The 24,106-nt window shown below is 46.1% G+C and overlaps 1 protein-coding gene across 10 annotated transcripts in view; it reads right to left on the bottom strand.

Moving 5' to 3' along the window:
• SHTN1 (shootin 1) overlaps positions 1-24,106 on the bottom strand; it is a 148,978-nt gene that overhangs the window by 31,232 nt on the left and 93,640 nt on the right. For all 10 annotated transcript variants that reach the window (XM_040361496.1, XM_040361498.1, XM_040361499.1 and 7 more), the window contains 2 exons: positions 14,216-14,318; positions 12,329-12,411 (listed from right to left, as the gene is read on the bottom strand). In XM_040361496.1, coding sequence (XP_040217430.1) covers positions 12,329-12,411; positions 14,216-14,318 — 186 coding nt within the window. The remainder of the gene's footprint in view (positions 1-12,328; positions 12,412-14,215; positions 14,319-24,106) is intronic.

The following is a 24,106-nucleotide window of genomic DNA, read 5'->3' as shown; positions in this document are numbered from 1 at the left end:
CGTAAATCCCCCGGTGCAAGCCCGCCTAATTCAAATGAGCCGGGTAGGGGGCGTGGATCATTTAAATTAGGCGCGTTCCCGCGCCGAACGTACTGCGCATGCGCCGTCCCTAAAATTTCCCAACGTGCGTTGCGCTAAATGACGTCGCAAGGACGTCATTGGTTTCGACGTGAACGTAAATGGTGTCCAGCCCCATTCACGGACGACTTACGCAAACGACGTAAATTTTTAAATTTCGACGCGGGAACGACGGCCATACTTAACATTGGTTGCCCCTCATATAGCAGGGGCAACTTTACGCGTCGCAAATCTAACGTAAACGTCGTAACTTCACTGCGTCGACCGCGCGTACGTTCGGGAATTCGCGTATTTTGCTAATTTGCATACTCGATCGGGAAAACGCCGGAGGCGACACCTAGCGGCGAAAAAAAAAAATTGCATATAAGATCCGACAGCGTAAGAGCCTTACGCCTGTCGGATCTAATGGATATCTATGCGTAACTGATTCTAAGAATCAGTCGCATAGATACGACGGCCCAGATTAGGACTTACGACGGCGTACATGGCGTTGCGCCGTCGTAAGCCCTTTGAGAATCTGGGCCTAGATTATTATTATTTTTTCCTATTTTTTTTCCCCATGAAAGTGGAGTTACCCTTTAAGGTCAGTTACAGTGACAAAGGGGGACACGTTGCGTCAGAGACGACCTGAAAAAAAATCAGGTTTCTCCCGAACGCAGAGCACGTTCCATGGAGCAGAGCCGGGCTCCGCAGGACACCAACCGCTGGCTGTATACACGTAAACATCACACAAAGCCCTTGTGGGACATAAAAGCTGGCACTGCAGAATGTAATGGCCCCCATTATCTTATTAATACAATGAGGAATTCAGTTCCACATTCAATGCTTTTCCATTGTTGCCAGTGAATGACTTAAAAGCCAGCGCAACCTGTCAGATAACGGTGAGCGCGACCCGCGGGGGGCTCCTTAATTCCTTCAATAAAAAAAATAAAAAAACGTGCAATTCGAAACGCTTACATTTACACAGAACGCCTGCGGTATAACCGGAGTCATTGTTTAAAAAAAAAAAACGTAGAAAGATGATTTTCAACAAGGATTTAAAAACACATTTCAGATGTTGTGTTAACGAAGCTGCGAGCACCCTTTCATTGCCGAGAGACAGGAGATTCCACAGAACAGAAAAAGGGAGAGCGGACACAGAACTCCTCCCCCGATTAATACCACAGTGAGGGGGAAAAGTATTCGATCTCCTGCTGATTTTGCACATTTGCCCCCTGACAAAGAAATGATCAGGCTAGAATTTTAATGGTCGGGTTATTTTAACAGTGAGAGACAGAATAACAAAAATATCCAGAAAAACGCATTTCAAAAAAGTTGTAAATTGATTTGCAATTTAATAAATGAAATAAGTATTTGATCCCCTATGAATCAGCAAGATTTCTGGCTCCTAGGTGTCTTCTATACAGGTAACGAGCTGAGATTAGGAGCACTCCCTGAGGCTGGGTTCACACTACTACACTACTTTCATCCTACTTTGCTCTGCTACATTGGTCCTACATTTATCCTACATTGGTCCTACATTCATCCTACTTTCATGAACAGGATACTACTTTGGTCCGACTTCAATGATATTCAATGGGTTGAAGTAGGATCAATGTAGGACCAAAAGTAGTACAGGGAGCATTTTCAAAGTCGGACCGACTTGTGTAGGACCAGTTAAGACAGCTCTCATAGGGAAACATTGATTTTCACACGTCATGCTACATGAGCTCCCAATGTAGGACCGTTTGTAGGACAAGTGTGAACCCAGCCTCAAAGGGAGTGCTCCTAATCTCAGCTTGTTACCTGTATAAAGGACACCTGACCACAGAAGCAATCAAATAATCAGATATCAATCTCTCCACCATGGCCAAGACCAAAGGGCTGTCCAAGGATGTCAGGGACAAGATTGTAGACCTACACAAGGCTGGAATGGGCTACAAGACCATCGCCAAGCAGCTTGGTGGGAGGGTGACAACAGTCGGTGCGATTATTCGCAAAATGGAAGAAACACAAAATAACTGTCACTCTCCCTCGGTCTGGGACTCCATACACGATCTCCCCTTGTGGAGTTTCAATGATCATGAGAACGGTGAGCAATCAGCCCAGAACTACACAGGAGAATCTTGTCAATGATCTCAATGCAGCTGGGACCATCGTCACCAAGAAAACAATTGGTAACAAACTACGCCATGAAGGACTGAAATCCTGCAGCACCCGAAAGGTGCCCCTGCTCAAGAAAGCACATGTACAGCCCCTCTGAAGTTTGCTAATGAACATCTGAATGATTCAGAGGAGGATTGGGTGAAAGTGCTGTGGTCAGATGAGACCAAAATCGAGCTCATTGGCATCAACTCAACTTGTTTGGAGGAGGAGGAGGAATGCTGCCTATGACCCCAAGAACACCATCCCCACCGTCATACATGGAGGTGGAAACATTATGCTGTGGGGGTGTTTTTCTGCTAAGAGGACAGGATAACTTCACTGCATCAAAAGGGACAATGGACAGAGCCATGTACCATCAAATCTTGGGTGAGAACCTCCTTCCCTCAGCCAGGACATTGACAATGCGTCGTGGATGTGTATTCCAGCATGACAATGACCCAAAACACATGGCCAAAGCAACAAAGGCGTGGCTCAAGAAGAAGCACATTCAGGTCCTGGAGTGGCCTAGCCAGTCTCCAGACCTTAATCCCATAGAAAATATGTGGAGGGAGCTGAAAGTTCGAGTTACCAAACGTCAGCCTCGTAACCTTAATGACTTGAAGAGGATCTGAAGAGAGGAGTGGGACAAAATCCCTCCTGAGATGTGTGCAAACCTGGTGGCCAACTACAAAAACCTCTGACGTTTGATTGCCAACAAGGGTTTCTCCACCAAGTACCAAGTCATGTTTTGTGAAGGGGTCAAATACTTATTTCACTCATTAAATGCAAGTCAATGTATAACTTTCTTGAAATGTGTTTTTCTGGATATTTTTGTTGTTATTCTGTCTCTCACTGTTACAATAAACCGACCATTGAAATTATAGACTGATCATTTCTTTGTCAGAGGGCAAACGTACAAAATCAGCAGGGGAGCAAATACTTTTTCCTTCCCTGGAAGTGGGGCAGGAGACAATTAAATGAACACCATTAAGCAGGGAGTCCATTCAAATGTTTTACATTGAAAAGAGATGTATGTTTTTTTTTAACTACTTGCCGACCGCCCACCATCGTTTTACGGCGGAAAGTCGGCTCCCCTGCGCGAGAGCACATATTAACAAAATGGCGGGTCTCGCGCAAGCCGCTAGGGGCGCGTGCGCCCCCGACTTCCGTGCGCTTGCCGGCAGGCACGATCGCCGCCGGGCACACGCGATCGCTCGTTACAGAGCGGGGACCGGGAGCTGTGTCTGTAAACACACAGCTCCCGGTCCTGTCAGGGGGAAAAAATGCTGATCTTCTGTTCATACAATGAATGCCATAAAAATACCCCCTATTTTGTAAACGCTATAACTTTTGCGCAATATATAAATATATTAAATATATATATTTATATATATATATATAAATATGTAGAAGAATACGTATCGGCCTAAACTGAGGAAAAAAAAAGTTTTTTATATATTTTTGGGGGATATTTATTATAGCAAACAAAATTGTCGCTCTATTTTTGTTTATAGCGCAAAAACTAAAAACCGCAGAGGTGATCAAATACCACCAAAAAAAAGCTCTATTTGTGGGAAAGAAAGGACGCCAATTTTGTTTGGGAGCCACGTCAGACGACCGCGCAATTGTCAGTTAAAGCGACGCAGTGCCGACTCGCAAAAAAAGAGATTTTTAATACAGCTTACCTGTAAAATCTTTTTCTTGGAGTACATCACGGGACACAGAGCGGCATTCATTACTATATGGGTTATATGGAGTACCTTCAGGTGTAGACACTGGTAATCTCAAACAGGAAATGCCCCTCCCTATATAACCCCCTCCCATAGGAGGAGTACCTCAGTTTTGTAGCAAGCAGTATGCCTCCCAAAATGGTCCTCAAAAAAAGAGGGGTGGGAGCTCTGTGTCCCGTGATGTACTCCAAGAAAAAGATTTTACAGGTAAGCTGTATTAAAAATCTCTTTTTCTTTATCGTACATCACGGGACACAGAGCGGCATTCATTACTATATGGGATGTCCCAAAGCAATGCTTACAATGAGGGGAGGGAGAACATCTCCAAGACAAAAGGATTTAATTTAGAGATATACTCAAATCATAATAAATCCAACTTAGTTGAGAAAAATAAATTTTTTTAAATTTAACTCGAACAAGAGGAGCCCCCGGAATCCGAGGGTCTCAAACTGCAGCCTGCAGCACTGCCTGCCCGAAGGCAGTATCAGTATTCCTTCTTACGTCCAACTTGTAGAATTTTGTAAACGTGTGGACAGAAGACCGGGTTGCCGCCTTGCAAACTTGAGCCATAGAGATCTGGTGGTGTGCTGCCCAGGAGGCGCCCATGGCTCTAGTAGAATGAGCCTTTAATGATACTGGAGGAGGCAACCCTTTCAAGCCGTAGGCCTGAGTGATTAATTGCTTAATCCACCTAGAAATGGTGGACTTTGCAGCTGCCTGCCCCTTCTTGGGCCCCTCCGGTAGAATGAACAGCACATCTGTTTTCCGGATCTTCTTTGTAGCTTTAAGATAGGCCTTCATGGCCCTGACAATATCCAAGGTATGCAGCAACCCTTCCTTTCTGGAAGTAGGTTTAGGGAAGAAGGATGGTAATACCAAATCCTGGTTCAAATGAATACTGGATATGACCTTCGGTAGGAAGGAAGGATGAGGGCGGAGAACGACCCTGTCCTTATGAAAAACAAGATATGGTTCCTTACAGGATAAGGCCGCTAGCTCCGAAACTCTTCTTGCGGAAACTATGGCAACCAAAAATACTAACTTCCTTGTCAGTAGAACCAAAGGAATTTCAGCCAACGGCTCAAACGGTTGTTTCTGTAAACTTGAGAGAACAAGATTTAAATCCCACAGACAAAGCGGGGATTTAACTGGAGGTCTAATACGTAAGACCCCTTGAAGGAAGGTCTTAACCAGCGAGTGGGTGGCCAGCGGCCGCTGAAACCACACTGACAGAGCAGAAATCTGTCCTTTGATTGTGCTTAATGCCAATCCTTTATCCACTCCTAGCTGGAGAAAACTTAATACTCTATCGATGGTAAATTTGCGAGAAAAGCCATCGCTTGGACTCACACCAGCCTACATAGGCCTTCCAGACCCTGTAATAAATCACCCTAGAGACCGGTTTCCTGGCTCTGATTAGGGTAGAGACTACTTTCTGAGACAGACCTCTACCCCTGAGAATCAGGGATTCAGCTTCCAGGCCGTCAAATTTAGATGCCGTAAGGCAGGGTGGAGGATCGGACCTTGCGATAGCAGTACTGGCCGTAGAGGAAGAGTCCAAGGGTCTCCCACTACCATCTTTAGGATGAGTGAGTACCATGCCCTTCTGGGCCATGCTGGAGCTACCAGGATGACTGGTATGTGTTCCACCCGGATCCTGCGCAGCAGGCGGGGTAGTAACTGGAGCGGGGGAAACGCATAAAGAAGTTTGAACTGATGCCAAGGGCAAACCAACGCATCGGTTCCGCAGGCCATCGGATCCCTTGAGCGGGATATGAACCTGTCTAGTTTCTTGTTGAGTCTCGATGCCATGATATCCACGTCCGGCACTCCCCATCTTTGGCAGAGTGCTTGAAAGACTTGTGGATGCAGAGACCATTCCCCCGGCCATAGAGTCTGGCGGCTTAAGAAGTCCGCCTGAAAGTTGTCCACTCCTGGAATGAATATTGCCGATATGCAGGGCACATGCGCCTCTGCCCATAGGAGAATCAAGCTCACCTCTCTCTGAGCGGCTTGACTCCTGGTTCCCCCTTGGTGATTTATGTATGCCACGGCCGTGGCATTGTCTGATTGAATTCTCACCGGGAACCCCTGCAATTTTGACGTCCAAGCCCTGAGGGCTAGTCGAGCAGCTCTGAGCTCCAAGATGTTGATGGGCAACTGCTTCTCTGGCTTTGCCCAAGTACCTTGGCGAGTGCAACCATCCAAAATTGCTCCCCAGCCCGTCAGGCTGGCGTCTGTGGTCACTATCTTCCAAGCCACTGGGCTGAAAGACTTCCCCTTCAGTAGATTCTGAGGGTCTAACCACCAACACAGACTTTGTCGGACTCTTGATAAGAGCGGCAACGGGATATCCAAGGCCTGTGGCCTTCTGCTCCATGCTGACAGGATGGCTGCCTGTAGGATGCGAGTGTGGCTCTGGGCGTATGGTACCGCCTCGAACGTGGCCACCATCTTGCCTAGTAACCTCATACATAGGCGAATAGTCGGTTCTTTCTTGCTTAGAACCAGTAGGATTAATTCCTTGATGGCTTTTACCTTCCTCAGAGGTAGGAACACTCCTTGTTGTTCTGTGTCTAATCTCATGCCGAGATATTCCAACTGCCTTGTGGGCTGGAAAGCTGACTTTTCTCGATTTAGGACCCAGCCGAACCTCTCGAGTTATTGGACCGTGAGGGCCACTGCTCGCTCCAAGCCGGGAGACGAGTGGTCTATGACTAGGAGGTCGTCCAGGTATGCTAGGATCGTGACCCCTTGGATCCTTAGCTTGGCTAGGATCGGAGCTAGGACCTTCGTGAACACCCGGGGGGCCGTAGCCAACCCGAAGGGAAGCGCCACGAATTGGAAGTGACGCGAAGCCACCATGAAGCGTAGATATCTTTGATGTGGCTGATAAATTGGAACATGAAGGTAGGCATCCTTTATGTCTATGGACGCCATGAAGTCGTCCTTCTGGAGTGTGGCAGCTGCTGACCGCACGGATTCCATCCGAAATGAGCGGATCTTTAGATATGCATTTACCATCTTTAGGTCCAAAATTGGCCTGACATCTCCATTGGGGATGATGAATAGGTTGGAGTAGAAACCCAGCCCCTGTTCCAGGACTGGCCGGAATCCGAGGCGGATCGTTTGGAATCCTCGACTCCTGGAAATGAGGAGGAGGAAACCTTAGGAAATCTAATTTGTAGCCTGTGGCCACGGAAGACCGTACCCACTCGTCGGGAATGCTGGCTTCCCAAATCTCTGAAAAGAGTCGCAGCCTTCCCCCCACCTTCGTGGGTGGGGGCGCCCCTTCATAAGGTTGGCTTGGGGGCTGGTTTTGCTGGTTTGCGAAACCACTGCCTTTTGCCTCTAACAGCCTGTCCTTGTGATTTGCTGTTGAAGCCGAAGTTTGCTTTTGCAGGAGGCCGTCGATACTGCTTGGCATTAGAGGGCCCCTGCCCAGGGGAATACTGTCGTTTAAACGCAGGCCCCTGAACCTTCTTCTTAGTTGGCAAGAGAGTACTCTTGCCGTTTGAAATGGTCTGAATGTATTTATCTAGGTCTTCTCCGAAGAGTCGTCCTCCATGGAAGGGGAACCCTACCAGGAGCTTCTTGCATGGGGGCTCAGCCTCCCAGCTTTTTAACCATAAGAGTCTTCTCATATGGATAAGGGATAACGATAAACGTGACGCTTGCTGGATAGAATCCTTGATTGCGTCTACCGTAAAACATATGGCCTTAGGGACATCCGAAAATTCTTCTGCCTGCTGGGCAGGAATAAGTTTAAGCATCTGCTTAAATTGATCCGATAATGCTTGAGCGACCCCAATCGCAGCCACAGCTGGCTGTACTACTGCCCCTGCAGTAGTGAAGGAGTTCTTAAGTAGTGCTTCCAAGCGCTTATCAACTGGATCCTTGAACACCTGTATGTTTTCTACAGGGCATGTTAACGATTTGTTAACACATGAGATGGCTGCGTCCACTGCAGGAGTAGCCCATCTTTTGGAAAATTTTTCTTCCATAGGATATAGGACAGAGAACTTCTTAGGTGGTAAGAAGATCTTATCTGGCTTGTTCCAATCTTGGAACAAAACTCCCTCTAATAGAGGATGGATCGGAAACACAGCATTGCTTTGAGGCGCCCTCAGTGAGCCCAAAGCTGAAACCGTCGATACCTGGAGATCTGGTACTGGCAAGTTGAATGCCCTATGGACCAAGTCCGACAATCCTTGAATCCACCAGCTCTCCCTCAGGGAGACTGCCCCAGACTCCTCTGTATCCGGATCTTCGATCCCTGAACCTACTTGGTCCTTGTCCAAGAGGTCGTCCAATTCCCCTGAGGAAAGGACCTCCTCTTCTGAGGGTCCGCGCTCGGGCGACGGAGATCTATTCCGCTTACTGCCCCGCATAGCTGCGGCTATCATTTTACCCATGCTTTTCTGCATCTCTTTTAAAGAGGTGAGTAATACCTCCTCCGTGACCATCTTAGGGTTGGACTGACCCGCGTCAGCTCCAGCCCCAGATCCCGATGGCCCCAAGGCTCCCTGTGGGGAAAGCAGCGGCATAGCATTGTCCGAGACCTCAGACTCTCTGGGGGAATCCCCACCTCTTGTACCCTTGTTTTTTGATGCCATGGTACAATACCGAGGTACACCTGCTACTTATTGGTACCTGGGACTTATAAATAGTTAAATGCCCAAACACCTGTTTGGGGGATAAAAAATGCTTCCTCTCCCCTAGATGACACTTTTTTTTTTTTTTTTTTTCAAAAAAAAATCTTTTTTTTTTTTTTCAAATCTAGGAAAGAAAAAACATTCTGTCCCCCTGAGTAGTATTGCAAGAAAAACTATGAGATGGAAAAGAAACAGCCTATTCCTAGGCTTGAAAACAGTCTTTCTGAAGACTGCAATATTCTTTCTGGCCACTGTGTGTCCTCGGCGCCCCGTGCTTGCCGTTCTGGTCTTTCCTCCTCAGTTCCAAAGTATTGAATGAGCTATATGGAACAAACAAGGAAGGGCCGCCCCTTCCTTAAGCCACTGACCCGCCCTTCCCCCCCAGCAATCTCAAACAGGAAATGCCCCTCCCGACAGGGGGGGGGTGGGGTTGGGAGGAAGGGACCTCTCTGCTCCAGCAAACTGCAGCCTGCAGCCTGGAACCATGAGGAGGTCGGCGTTTTGCCTGCTTTGCAGGCCGTGAGGAGGAAGACTGAATGGAGCATCGCCTGGAGGCTTGCAGGTAAGCACAGCTCTCTGACACACACATATACTTTTATATCACAGGCCCCACTCAATGCTTTTCCAACACTACAAGGGAGGTCACATCTTATGGGGAATAATACATATAGAGCCATCCTATCTCTATGATATGTGACTAGTTTGCCAGATGCAGTGCATAACTTTAGGCATGTCCCCTGTGACCCCCCAGAAAAAACCTGCTAAGAACCAAGTTCCGCAAGTTTTTCCCCTCACTTACCTGCTCCATGCCGCAGGACTTTGCCAAGCAAGAGGCCCAATCTTCCCCCATCTCGGTGGGGATGTCTAGACCTTCAGGCCCTGGGTTTCTATGAAGGATCCACTGTCCTGGGCCCATATAGCACTCTGGCAACAGAAACATTAGGCACCCAAAGGTTTCTAAGTTCTGGGCCCAGGGTCCAGCTCTCTAAAAAGAAAAGCATTATGGGCTATACCCCAAGGGTTTGGGGTCCGGTTACTGACCACTTTAGCGCTGAGGCTTTTTTGGACAGAACCGGTTAGCTCACCTAATCCCAAGGATGTGGAGGCAAGCTAAACCATGACTAACACCTAAGACACTGGCGGAAAAACTGAGGTACTCCTCCTATGGGAGGGGGTTATATAGGGAGGGGCATTTCCTGTTTGAGATTGCCAGTGTCTACACCTGAAGGTACTCCATATAACCCATATAGTAATGAATGCCGCTCTGTGTCCCGTGATGTACGATAAAGAAAGTGCTCTGGTCTTTGTGCAGCAATATGGTCCGGGGGTTAAGTGGTTAATAATCATACTTACCTAGGTGGATGCTGCATCTGTTCCCCCGGCGCCTCCAACACTGAGAACCGAGTGATTGAACGCCGCCGATCCCTCAGTTCTCGCAGCTCCCTGAGTAGAGAGCTGGTGACTGAAGAAAAAAAAAACTTTTTTCTTCATTTCCGTTATAACATTTTGCACATACAGCAACTAATCTTTCCTCATAAATTTAGGCCAAAATATATTCTGCTACATTTCTTTTGGTGAAAATAACCAAATCAGTGTATATTATTTAGTCAGTAGGAAAGTTAAATAGTCCATAAAATGTGATATATATACCTGAAAATTGATAAATCCTGATGTACTGAGGCCCGAAAACACCAGGACAGTACAAAAATTCCCCAAAATGACCCTTTTTTGGAAACCACAATCCAAGCTATTTAGTAAGAGGCATGGAGAGTTGTAATTTTTTTAACATTTTTGGGGGGAAAAATAAGAAATGGATTTATTTTATTTACATACGGTCACCATTGCAGTACAGAGGCATCATGAAACTGGCGTAGCAGTGATCAGGGACGCATATATATATATATATATTTATATTTTCTTTTCTTTTGTTAAAATTAGTGACTGTGACCAGAGCAATACAGGGTTACCATAGTAACATTGAACTACTACTGGGGAAGTTTCTAGTTTTGTTTTTATTTCACTGGTATAGGTAAAGTAACCATTTTTACTGAATGACAAGGATTATGATGCTGGATGTTCCTCCAGCCATGGATAGAGAAGCTCACGGATTGCAGTGGGAAGGCGGAAGTTCAGCTTGAAAGTGGTTGTAAAGGCAGAAGGTTTTTTATCTTAATGCATTCTGTGCATTAAGATAAAAAGCCCCAGCACCCCCTAATACATACCAGAGGTTCCTCTATGTCCACGAATGTCTCAACCGCCTGCTGTCAATCAAAGTCAGCTAGCGAACCGGGGGAGAGAAGGGGCTGGGGCGGGGCTCCTTGTCTGAATGGACATAGGGAGCTGTGGCTCGGCTCCTGAACAGGAGGGAGGGGCCAGGAGCACCGTAGAGGGACCCGAAAAGAGGAGGATCTGGGCTGCTCTGTGCAAATCCACTACATAGAGCAGCTAAGTATAACATGTTCTTTTTTTTTTTTTGTTTTTTATATAAAAATAACAAAGACTTTACAATCACTTTAAAGCTGAACTCTAGGATAAGCAAACATGATTTAAGTATATTCATCATGTATATTCAACATATGTATTCTTCCTTGAATCCTAGAATACTTTGTCTTCCAGATCTGCCCTGTAGTCCAATGTGAGACTTTTCCTGTAATAAAGACCCCTCACTGCAGCTCTGTCCTTGTGCAGGGTGACTGGTCTTGTCTCCGCCCCCTCCTGTAGCCTAAGAAAAGTGTGTGGGCGGCTCAGGCTCCATAGGGAGGGGGTATGTGGACAGTGCATCCACAGCAGTGGCCATAGTGCTGACAGGGGATGGAGCCCGTCCTGTCTCCTGTAAAGTTCAAGAAAGGAAGGGCCTAAGCTCCGGGGGAGAGTGAAACACGTTGGGGGTGTGGCCTGGTTCGAAGTCCAGGCTGAGGTTGCCACTCTATCCATTGCAGTAGGACACCAAAGATGTGTGACTTCCAAGGATCACCCTTCCTTTCTGTAGGCAGCCTGTAGTTGGTGGAGACTTCTGGGTCCCTCCAACAGCTCTGCTCACCGCACAGACTATGTACAGCTCAGTTTTTACAGGGTAATATCTGGGTTGATCAATGCATTTGGTGCGCACAAAGTGGATTTATATCTTTTGTGGCTATTGAGGAAAATATTTACAAGAGAAATTGTTATTTTTTTTCAAAAATCATACTTACCTAGGTGCTGTACCCTACCGGCTCTAAGACTGAGACCCGAGCTGACTTCTCCATTCTCAGAGCTCTGTGAGCAGAGATCCCCCCCACCCGCGCTCACTGGACTATGGAAGGGATGGGGGCAGCTCAGGCTCTCACTGGCCTGCAGAGAGGCTGAGCCAGGTGCCGGTCCAGGAATTTGGGCAGATCTCGACTTTATTGTTGCAATCTTACCCGAGTCTGGACCGGCTCTGTGACCTGACAGTGGCCTTCAGACCGTTGTCTGCTGAAAACGCATCACAGGAGTGCAGAACGAACTGCTCTCCTGTGATCCACAGGAGAAGTACAGACAAATGAGCTTTAGCTGTACTTCTCCTTTAAGTGAAAGTTTTTATGCTCAGAGTTCAGCTTTAAGTACTTACACACATTATTTCTATCACAGTTTGGCCCTGTATGATGGCCCACGGCAGAATCATTATCTCCTTCCAGAAGGATTATCACTCTGGATTTGGCAGACTAAGTAATTTCCCTGAAAATCTGTTTTCCAAATTCACAGACATAATTCTTTTCTTACCGGACTCTGACTGGGAGGCAATTTCCTTCTTCGCGGCGCTGCTCGCCTGCGAGGGCTTCTTCCGAATAATGGACATGAGGGACCTGGGGGGAGTTGGGGAACAGAGGGTGAGTCAGTGTCACAAAACCCCCCATAATTCCCAACACAGCACATATATACCATCAATCACCGGACATGGGGGGCGCCACATCCCTCATACACATCACTTTTACGCAGGGCATACATGTTTTTTTTTTGTTCAAACTTCGGGTGGATCGATTTCAGTAAAACCAGCCTGCCTATAGACTGCTTGAAATTCGCTCGACTCCTGCTGAGACTGACAAATTTCGATCCATTTATGGCCGGTTTAAGGCTGCTCAAAAATGTGTATTCCAGCTGTCAGCCTGGAGTTCTGCTTAAAGCATTACTAAACCCAGGAGCCTGCATTCACTATATCTGATCTCCCACAGTACACAGAACATAGAAATGCAATTATTTTAGTAAATTTTAACTGCTAAATACTAGGGTTGTTCCGATACCACTTTTTTAGGACCGAGTACAAGTACCGATACTTTTTTTCCAAGTACTCGCCGATACCGAATACCGATACTTTTTTTTAAATGTGTCCCCCAAATGCAGCCATGTCCCCCCACAAATGCAGCCATGTCCCCCCCATATATGCAGCCATGTCCCCCCACATATGCAGCCATGTCCCCCCCATATATGCAGCCATGTCCCCCCACATATGCAGCCATGTCCCCCCCATATATGCAGCCATGTCCCCCCCATATATGCAGCCATGTCGCCCCCATATCCAGCCATGTCGCCCCTGTATGCACCCATGCCCCCCCATATGCAGCCATGCCCCCCCCATATGCAGCCATGTCCCCCCCATATCCAGCCATGTCCCCCCATATGAAGCCATATCCCCCCCATATGCAGCCATGTCCCCCCCATATGCAGCCATGTCCCCCCCATATATGCAGCCATGTCCCCCTTACCGTACATGCTGCAGCGCCGTGCCGCCGCTTGGTTAATACGGGCGGGGAACATTACAGCTTTCATTTGAATAGCTGTAGTCTTTCGCGCCGCGCTGCGTATAGACACTCCCCCTTGCTCGGGATTGGACAGTTCACCCGAGCAAGGGGGAGTGTCTATACGCGGTGCGGCGGGAAACACTACAGCTATTCAAATGAAAGCTGTAATGTTCCCCGCCCGTATTAACCAAGCGGGGATGCGGCGTAGTGGCGGGATGCGTCGGCGGCGGGGGGGAAGTATTCTATTTCGGTATCGGGGGTATTTGCAGGAGTACGAGTACTCCCGCAAATACTCGGAATCGGTCCCGATACCGATACTAGTATCGGTATCAGGACAACCCTACTAAATACCTTTTCTCATCAGCAGTATATAGCAGTCTTGTGACTTCTATCAGTGTCTGGTTAAAGCCTGTAGGAGGAGTTTTCATTTGCCTCTGTCCTATGAGGCTGCAGGACCCCTGACCCTCTGTCTGGACAGTGCTGATTGGCCGATCACCTGCACCCTCCCAATAAAAAAAGAAAAACTCTCTAGCAATACACACTAAACTGAGCATAGGCAGAGTGTCCCCAAGGCTCTGTACTATCAGAAGATGGATTGGGGACTGGGGAAGAAGGGTAACATCAGAGAAGACAGGCTCAAACAGCCCTTTTACACAATGCAGAGGATTAATCCCGTAGGCCCCACAATAAGTATAACAAGCATGCTTTACTGCATATACAGACGGATTTTACGGTTGTGGGTTTAGTAACACTTTAAATAAGATGAAAGGCTATTCTGGGGTACCACCCCTTTCATCATACAGGCACCATCACAGCCAAGTCATTTCTAAAGGTGACGATTGATTTCTGTACATGAAGAAGACAGTCTTACCGGATGGGGTTAACCGGCAGAGGAGGCGGGAGAGGTGGCGGCGGTGGCGGAGGAGGAGGTGCCGGATTCTCAGCCTGATGTACTCGTTTCTGGAGCTCTTGCACTGCTCAGAAAAAGACAGACAATGAGTCATGACCAATAACACTGAAGGCGACCAGATCTTTCCTGTGCGGCATTGAGTCTGCGGAGCCCACTACCCCCAACAGGTTCATACACACCCGCCCAATTCAAACTTTCTCCACCTGCCTACCCATGAACTGATCTAGTCAAGCATTATGGGAAGGAAAGCCGGCTGGTCCTATGCAAGCAGGATTCTGTACTAAGCACCCCTCCTGAAAGCACCGTCTGCCTGGCTGTCATATCAATCCTCTGGCTTCCATCACTGCATTATTGCTCTGGATAAATGATCAGCATGACAGCAATTCTAGTTGTATTTGCCCAAGCAGTGATAAGCAGGAGCAGGCCTTGTATTCTCTCATGGCAGGGAATATTTAAACTGGTAAAAAATGAGGCATACAGATGGAAAAAGGCAAAATAATGGAAGAATAATGAAAAACGTGTCCCTGTTTAGTAACGTTATATTATGCCAGATTCAAGGGATTTCAGTTCTGGTCTTGTGGTGAAAAACACACGCACCTTACTGAAATCTACTGAACTTGCCCTGGAGCAAGAGACCATCAGGGATGAGATCTCTCAGGGAGGAAGGGGTGAGAGTGTCAGGGGTGAGATCTCTCAGGGGGGAAGAGGTGAGAGTGTCAGGGGTGAGATCTCTCAGGGAGGAAGAGGTGAGAGTGTCAGGGGTGAGATCTCTCAGGGAGAAAGAGGGGAGAGTGTCAGGGGTGAGATCTCTCAGGGAGGAAGAGGTGAGAGTGTCAGGGATGAGATTTCTCAGGGAGCAAGAAGTGAGAGTGTCAGGGGTGAGATCTCTCAGGGAGGAAGAGGTGAGAGTGTGTCAGGGGTGAGATCTCTCAGGGAGGAAGAGGTGAGAGTGTCAGGGGTGAGATCTCTCAGGGAGGAAGAGGTGAGAGTGTGTCAGGGGTGAGATCTCTCAGGGAGGAAGAGGTGAGAGTGTCAGGGGTGAGATCTCTCAGGGAGGAAGAGGTCAGAGTGTCAGGGATGAGATCTCTCAGGGAGGAAGAGGTGAGAGTGTCAGGGGTGAGATCTCTCAGGGAGGAAGAGGGGAGAGTACCGGGGTGAGATCTCTCAGGGAGGAAGAAGTGAGTGGGTCAGGGGTGAGATCTCTCAGGGAGGAAAAGGTGAGAGTGTCAGGGGTGAGATCTCTCAGAGAGGAAGAGGTGAGTGGGTCAGGGATGAGATCTCTCAGGGAGGAAGAAGTGAGTGGGTCAGGGGTGAGATCTCTCAGGGAGGAAGAGGTGAGAGTGTCAGGGGTGAGATCTCTCAGGGAGGAAGAGGTGAGAGAGTGTCAGGGGTGAGATCTCTCAGGGAGGAAGAGGTGAGAGTGTCAGGGTGAGATCTCTCAGGGAGGAAGAGGTGAGAGTGTCAGGGGTGAGATCTCTCAGGGAGGAAGAGGTGAGAGAGTGTCAGGGGTGAGATCTCTCAGGGAGGAAGAGGAGAGAGTGTCAAGGGGTGAGATCTCTCAGGGAGGAAGAGGTAAGAGTGTCAGGGGTGGTGTTTCTTAGGGAAGAAGAGGTAAAAATGTCAGGGATGAGATCTGTCAAGGAAGAAGGTAAGAAGGATGAGATCTTTCAGAAAAGAAGAGAGGAGACTGTCAAAGATAGCATCTCTCAGGGAAGAAGAGGTGAGAGTGTCAGGAATGAGGTCTCCCAGGAAAGAAAAGGTAAAAATGTCAGGGATGAGATCTCTCAGGGAAGAAGAGGTGAGATTCTCAGGGGTGAGATCTCTCAGGGAAGAATGGAAGAAGAGCCAATATTATCAAGGATGAGATCTCTCAGGGAGGAAGAGAGGAACCTGTCAAGGATGTCTCTCAACTGCTTCCATACCGCGCCATAGGGAAATGACGGCGGAAGGAACCCCTCGCCGATCCGGGTGGACGTCATATGACGTCCTGTGTTCCCGGCGATCTAGGGCGCCCGCGGCAGCGCTCGTGACCCGGTGCGGGTGCCCACGATTGCCGGTAATCACGGCAGAAGTGTGGATCTGTGTGTGTAAACACACGGATCCACCTCCTGTCAGCGGTGAGGAGACCAATGTGTGTTCCCAGTACAGAGGAACACACATCGGTCTCCTCCCCTTGAGAGTCCCCTCCTCCCCACAGTTAGAACACACCTTAGGGAACATATTAACCCCTTCAACGCCCCCTAGTGGTTAACCCCTTCCCTGCCAGTCACATTTACACAGTAATCAATGCATATTTATAGAATTAATCGCTGTATAAATGTGAATGGTCCCAAAAACGTGTCAAAAGTGTCCGATGTGTTCGCCGCAATGTCACGGTCACAGTAAAAAATTGCAAATCGCCGCCAATACTAGTAAAATTTTTTATAAAAATGCCATAAATCTATCACCTATTTTGTAGACGCTATAACTTTTGCGCAAACCAATCAATATACGATTATTGCGATTTTTTTTACCAAAAATATGTAGAAGAATACGTATCGGCCTAAACTGAGGAAAAAAAATTTTTTTTTTTTTAAATTGCGATATTTATTAAATAAAAAAGTTAAAAATAGTGTTTTTTTTAAAAAATTGTCGCTCTTCTTTTGTTTATAGCGCAAAAAATAAAAACCGCAGAGATGATCAAATACCACCAAACGAAAGCTCTATTTGTGGGGGGGAAAAAACAAAGATTTAGGGCCTGATCCACAAAAACCCGGCGTAACTTAATTTTTCCCGTTTAAGTTACACCGCCGCAAAATCTCTACCTAAGTGCCCGATCCACAAAGCAATTACCTAGAAATTTTGAGTGGTGTAACTTAAATACGTCCGGCGGAAGGCGTTCCTAATCTAATGGGGCGAGTCCCATTTAAATTAGGCGTGCTCCCACGCCGGACGTACTGCGCATGCTCCCGACGCGATTTTTCCGACGTGCATTGCGCGAAATTACGTTACGCCGAGTTTTGTGAATCGCGCCGGGAAAAAAAAGAGATGCAGCGGGGAAAAAAATAAATAAAAATAAAAATTTGACAGCGTCGCGGGAAAGAAGGGTCTACTTTTACATGGTGTACTAACTTTACACTTTGTAAAAGCAGCCCTAATTTTGCGACGGCAAACTAATACTTACGGAGAAAAAACGAAGCGTAAAAGCTTCGTGGATCTCCGTAAGTGCTAATTTGCATACCAGACGCTGGATTTCGACGAGAAATGCCCCCAGCGGCGGCTGCGGTACTGCATCCTAAGATCCGGCAGTGTAAGTCCCTTACACATGTCGGATCTTCTGCCTATCTATGAGAAACTGATTCTGTGGATCAGTTCCATAGATAGAAACAGGGATACGACGGCGTATCCCTTTTGTGGATCAGGCCCTTAGTTTGGGTACAGTGTTGCATGACCACGCAATTGTCATTCAAAGTGCAACAGCGCTGAAAACTAAAAATTGGTCTGGGCAGGAAGGGGGTGAAAATGTCCTGTATGGAAGGGGTTAAGGAATAAGAGGTGAGTCTGTTGGGAATGATATCTCGAAGGAAGAAGGGGTGAGAATGTCAGAGATGAGATCCTTCAGGGAAGAAGAGATGAGTAAATAAAGATTCGATGGTAAACTCCACGGACATAAGAGGACTGTCTCTTCTTCTCATATAGAGTTGATTCAGAGAACAATCCTACAAAGCTTAGCTCCAAACACCACAGACATCCCCTCAGTAGCTGACCTTAGCGTGAGGATCTCCTCTACTTTCCCCAGAAATACGGATGAGACCTGGGATGTGGGGGCAAACAAGGAGGCTCAGCCAGTGCTCCTCGCCTTTGTGCCATGTCATCCTACAGGACGATTGTCCACCAACCACAAGTGAACGCCGTCCTGTGCAGGAGGGACCCTGAATCAGATGCAGAGACTTAATTAGCGCTAATCTGCTGACCTCAATAGCATGAAAAGTTCCAGTTTCTGTCTTTTGACAATGTCATCCTCTCATTGCCGGATAAGAGGGCGTTAAGGGGAGACTTTTCAGATTAGAAAGTTGCGATACAACAAAAGATACAACACTAATTACTTATCTACTGCAATATTGCTTTCTGCTAATGAGACCGCGCTTTTCTCTTTAATGGAGGAGATATTGATTGCCAGAAAAACAGAGAGCCAATATGAAGAGCAGACAAGGCACAGAGGCAGCAGGTTAATGTCCAGTTCTCATCACACACAAATTTCCCCAAACCCTCCTCAGTCCTCCTAATCCCCAGAATTACAATGTAGGGAGATCGGAACAAGGGCGAGAGACAATCTCTGCCCACTGACCTGGCAATGTTGTCTGTAATTACTCAGGAAATCTGAACAAAACATGGAGGAGACACTGCGCAGCTATTGTTGGATTAGCCTGCCTCATTTAATTGAGATAAATAATTATCTTATTATTATTACTACATACTTATTAAAAAATATTTTATATTCTTATTTTTTTTTTTTTTTTTAAGATTTTTATTAGATATTCTTATTCTTAATTACTATACAAAAAATAATTATTACTAAACAATAATTATGTTTTAATGATAATTTATGATATGTATTATTGTCCAACTACTATAATTATTTAATGGTAACTACTATAATGAAAAGAAAAAAAAATATATATGATAAATATTAATTGATATAGATACATAACACATTGTATATATATATATATATATATATATATATACATACACACACACATTATATATATATATATATATATATATATATATATATATATATATGTGTGTGTGTGTGTGTGTGTGTGTGTGTGTGTGTGTGTGTGTGTGTGTGTGTATGTATAATATATATATATATATATATATATATATATATATATATATATATATATATATATATATATATATATATATATAAGAGAGAGAGAGACATATATATATATATATATATATATATATATATATATATATATATATATATATATATTAAAAAAAAAAATGTGTTGTGTATCTATATCAATTAATATTTATCATATACATTTTTTTTTCCTTTTCATTATAGTAGTTACCATTAAATATTTATATATAGTAGTTGGACAATAATAAAATAAATTATCATTAAACATAATTATTGTTTAGTAATAATTATTATTATATAGTAATTAAAAATAAGAATATCTAATAAAAATCTCTTTAAAAAAATAATAAGAATATATATATATATATATATATATATATATATATGTATATATATATATACACACACACACACACACCTCTATGATAAATGACTAATAATATTATATGATACATTTTACTTACTCGCTATTGATAATATTACAGCAATTATTTTTATTATTACATTTTCAATTGTAATAATCATTATTTATTAATTATAGAAATATTATACAATAATGATGATTCTTTATTATATCAATAGACGATAATGATGCCAGTAATGCAATTAAATTATAACTCATTAATTTATCTTGTTGCATTAGTCTGCCTCACTGCCAGGTTAATACAATGGCTTCAATACTTTGAGTCACTGACACAGAATACACACACTGGGGCAGATCCACAAAAGAATTACGCCGGCGTATCTATTGACACGCCCCGTAATTTTAAAGTTCCCGCGTCGTATCTTTGTTTTGTATCTACAAAACAAGATACGACGGCATCTGGGATCGATCCGACAGGCGTACGTCTTAGTACGCCGTCGGATCTTTAGGTGCATTTTGCCGCTAGGTGGCGTTTCCGTCGAATTCCGCGTCGAGTATGCAAATTAGCTAGTTACAGCGATCCACGAACGAACGTACGTCCGGCCGGCGCATTTTTTTACGTCGTTTGCGTTTGGCTTTTTCCGGCGTATAGTTAAAGCTGCTATTATGAGGCGTACTCAATATTAAGTATGGCCGTTGTTCCCGTGTCGAATTTTGAATTTTTTACGTTGTACGTACGTTTACGTTGTTGCATAAGTCGTTCGCGAATAGGGATTTGCATAAAATGACGTCACCGTCGTAAGCATTGGCTTGTTCCGGTTTAATTTCGAGCATGCGCACTGGGATACCCCCACGGACGGCAAATGCGCCGTTCAAAAAAAACTTTGTTTACGTCGGGTCACGACGTATTTACATAAAACACGCCCCCATCACATCCATTTGAATTCCGCGCCCTTACGCCGCCAAAGATACACTACGCCGCAAATTCTTTAAGGATTCGAAAAGAAAAATTAAGTTACGGCGGCGTAGTGTAACTCTACGCCCGGCGGAGAGAAGCGCCGATCTATGTGGATCTGCCCCACTGTATCCAGAATTCACCTGCTAAACAATTGCTTCAGGATGGTGACTCTATGGGGGGGGGGGGGTATATACTAAAACTGGTGCACACAGAATCTGGTACAGTAACCAATCACCTTCCAACTTCAGTTTGTTCAGTTAGGCTTGGTTCACACGAATGTGACTCCAAAGTCACGTGACCTGGAATGCAACTTTACACTATGGCACTCAAGTCACAAGAAAGTTGCATCAAAGTAGTGCAGGAAGCTTTTCAAAGTGGCTGCGGCTTAACTGGCATAGATTGGAATGGGTGCCATTGAAATCAATGGGCTGAGACTTGCCATGCGACTTTATGTGTTTAAAGTCACATGATAAGTTAGTGTAAACAGAGCCTTATGCCTCGTACACACGACCGGTTTTCCCGACGAGAAAACTGCCAGCAAAAAATTAGAACCTGCTCTATTTTTTGCCGTCGTGTTTCCCGTCAGTCCTTTTCTCGTCGCGAAAACCGCTCGTGTGTATGCTTTTCCGAGGGGAAAAAAATGCGCATGCTTAGAATCAAGTATGAAACAGGAGCACTCGTTCTGGTAAAACTAGCGTTCGTAATGGAGATAGCACGCTGTAACGGACTGAAAAGCACAAGACTGAAAAGCGCGAATCGTCTCTCACCAAACTTTTACCAACACAAGGATCAGCAAAAGCAGCCCGAAGGGTGGCGCCGTTTGAATAAAACTTCCTCTGTATAGTGCGGTTGTACGCGTTGGACGTCACTGCGCTTTGGTCGAGCAGTTTTGTAAGTGAACGTGTGTATGCAAGGCAGGCTTGAGAGGAATCACGTCAGGAAAAACGTTGGGTTTTGGCATGTCAGGAAAACTGGTCGTGTGTAAACCCCATTCATGAAATTTGACCTGGGCACATATATCTGCAGTGTTTTCTGATCTCTCTTCAAAGCCCCAAGTCCCCTGGCCTTTCCCTGCTCCGTTCTTCCTTATCAGCATGATAACTTCTGACAAGTTCTCGGTCAACTGTGATAAAACCAGGCTCAATTTTGTGTCGGGTGGGTGCTATAAATAGATTAGCAGAGAGCTGATCTATTCACAGCACAGCTCTGCAAGTCTCTGCCTATGGATCAGAATGGGTCTGACGTCTCCGTTTGGTTTTGGGATCACAGAGAGGTTTGAATAAAAACCTGAACCTTGTTCCCTTAAGGGTACTTCTGTGATCACCCCTTGGGACAGCAAGTGATCCAATCCCTTGAAGAAAGGTGCTCTTTTTAGAGGATCTTTGGAGAGGCCTGAACTTCGGAACTGTGAAGATGGGATCTCTCTGAACTCCATCTTGTACCCTAGGGATACTGTGGATTTCACCCATCTGTCCTGGATCTCCGTTTGCCATACCGCAGAAAACTGACAAAGCCATCCCCCCACTCGGCCGAGTGGGGGCGCCTTTTCATGCTGAGGTTTTGGGGTTCTGCTTGCTAGCCTTAGAACCCCACTGTTTTTTGCCTCTTTAAGGCTGCTCTTCCTTGGCTTTTGAGGCTGGCTGAAGATGCAGTTGCCACTGGCTAGAGATAGCTTTACCAGGAGCCGGGGACAGAGAACGTTTAAAACAAGGTCGCTTGTTTTTCTTCTTCTTCTCTGGTAACAACGTAGACTTCCCGCTGGAAATCTTTTGGATATATTTCTCCAAGTCCTCCCCGAAGAGGCGTTCCCCATGAAAAGGGAAACTTGCTAGAAGCTTCTTGCATGGTACTTCCGCAGACCAATGCTTTAACCAAAGAACTCTGCGCATATGCACCAACTGGAGTGCCAGACGAGATGCTTGCTGGATCAAGTCTCTCATAGCATCTATAGTAAAACACAAGGCCTTGGGAAAATTTTCCCACAACCTGGCCTGTTCTGGAGACAACTCCTTAAGCCCTTCCTTTACCTGGTCATTGAGGACTTGGCACATGCCCACTGCGCTACTGCAGGTTGTGCCACTGCACCTGCCAACATGAAGGAGGATTTCAATAAGGATTCCCACCTTTTTTCTGAAGGGTCTTTAAACACCTGTACGTCATCCACTGGACATTTTCAAAGCAACAAGCCGAGGTACCAATATGCATATACTACTGTGCTCCGTTTAGCAATCTACATAACAGTATGCAACTCAAACACACGGGTTCAATGCAAAGGGTAGGTGTCTCTCTTTAGTCGTGCCCACCAACCACCTTAACTCACATGTCCCCAAGCTGCTGTGTCCCAAGGAGGAGCTGCTGTATGTGCTGGCCTTTTCTGCTGCTGCTGGGCGCCATCTTTAAAAGTTTTGACGTGCCCCTGCGTGCTCCCATGATTTCCTGTGGCTTTAAAAGTGCGTGCACGTGCGCGCATGTGCCCCGCGTGTAATGCCGCTGCTGCGGCTACCTGGAGGCATGGGGAGAACTCCTGTACCCTCTCTTTGGGGCTCTTAAATTTCCCCCTTTTCTTTCCACAGCGCTGGGAAGCAGAGCTCTGCAGGAGAAGCGCGTCACTGGGCTCTGGCACGTGTGAGGTCTGAGGTAAGCAGGTTTAACTCTTTTCTCCCTCCGGTGGCCGTTTTTGAGAAGACACCTCCCTGTAAAAATCTTTTGGAAGAGGTCCTTAGATACACTTAGGCTCCTCCTCCCTTACCTTATCCCCGCCGCAGGGTTACCCAATCTTCACCCCTCTCCGCGGGCTTTGTGTGCCAACCTTCAGGGGTATGGGTTCCTACTTAAAGGATACCTCTTCCCTGGGCCTTGTAAAAGACTCTGACCAGGCCTTTTAGCTGCAATAGTGAAAGTGCTGGAACCTCAGAGCCCAGTCCTCCAAGAGAGACATTACAGGCGACGCCTCCTGAGAGAGGCCCGAATCACATCCAATTTTGGCTTAAATTTAGCGTCCTGGATGGACCCGACGGTCTAGCTCTTCTGTCCCTAAGCAGGGTTTGCTCGAGCTTTCCTTCGCACTTTCCCATGCGTCCAATTCTTAGACACTGGCAAAAAAACTGAGGTGCTCCCCTGATGGGAGGGGCTATATGGAGGGAAACTGTCTCTGATTGGTTGTGCCAGTGTCCAATCACCTCTGGTGTCCATATAACCCATTATGTAATGATTAATGGCTCTGTGTCCCGTGGTGTACAATAAAGAAACAGACACTGATTGGTTACTTTGCACAGTGGCACCAGTTTTAGTAAATCTCCCCCAAAGTATGGAAAATGAGCAGCCAGGCATCTCAGGTTTCCAGGAAAAGTTTGGCAACTGCAACCCGCATGATTCTTTCACTACAGGCTTCTTTTAGGCTGGTTTCACACGGTCATTCTCCGCAGTTCGCATCCCCTATGCAGAGCAGACACCGATACATCCCCGCTGTTCTCCCAGGGGTTGTCAGATGGAAAAGGACAGCCTGTCTGTTTGTTATCCAATCCAATGTTTTTGGCAGACAGGATCTGTCTGCTGACATCCACCGCTCCATAGAGAGCTATGGATAGTGCGATCAGGTCTGCCGGACAGCCCGTGTGAAATATCAGCGGTCTAAACAGATCTCTGATGTTCCACCTTTGAGACAGAGAAAGG

Source organism: Rana temporaria, chromosome 8, assembly GCF_905171775.1.
Source record: "Rana temporaria chromosome 8, aRanTem1.1, whole genome shotgun sequence".
Taxonomy (NCBI): Eukaryota; Metazoa; Chordata; class Amphibia; order Anura; family Ranidae; genus Rana; species Rana temporaria.
Note: the sequence above shows the minus strand (reverse complement) of the source record. Positions and strands in the feature narration are given on the sequence as shown.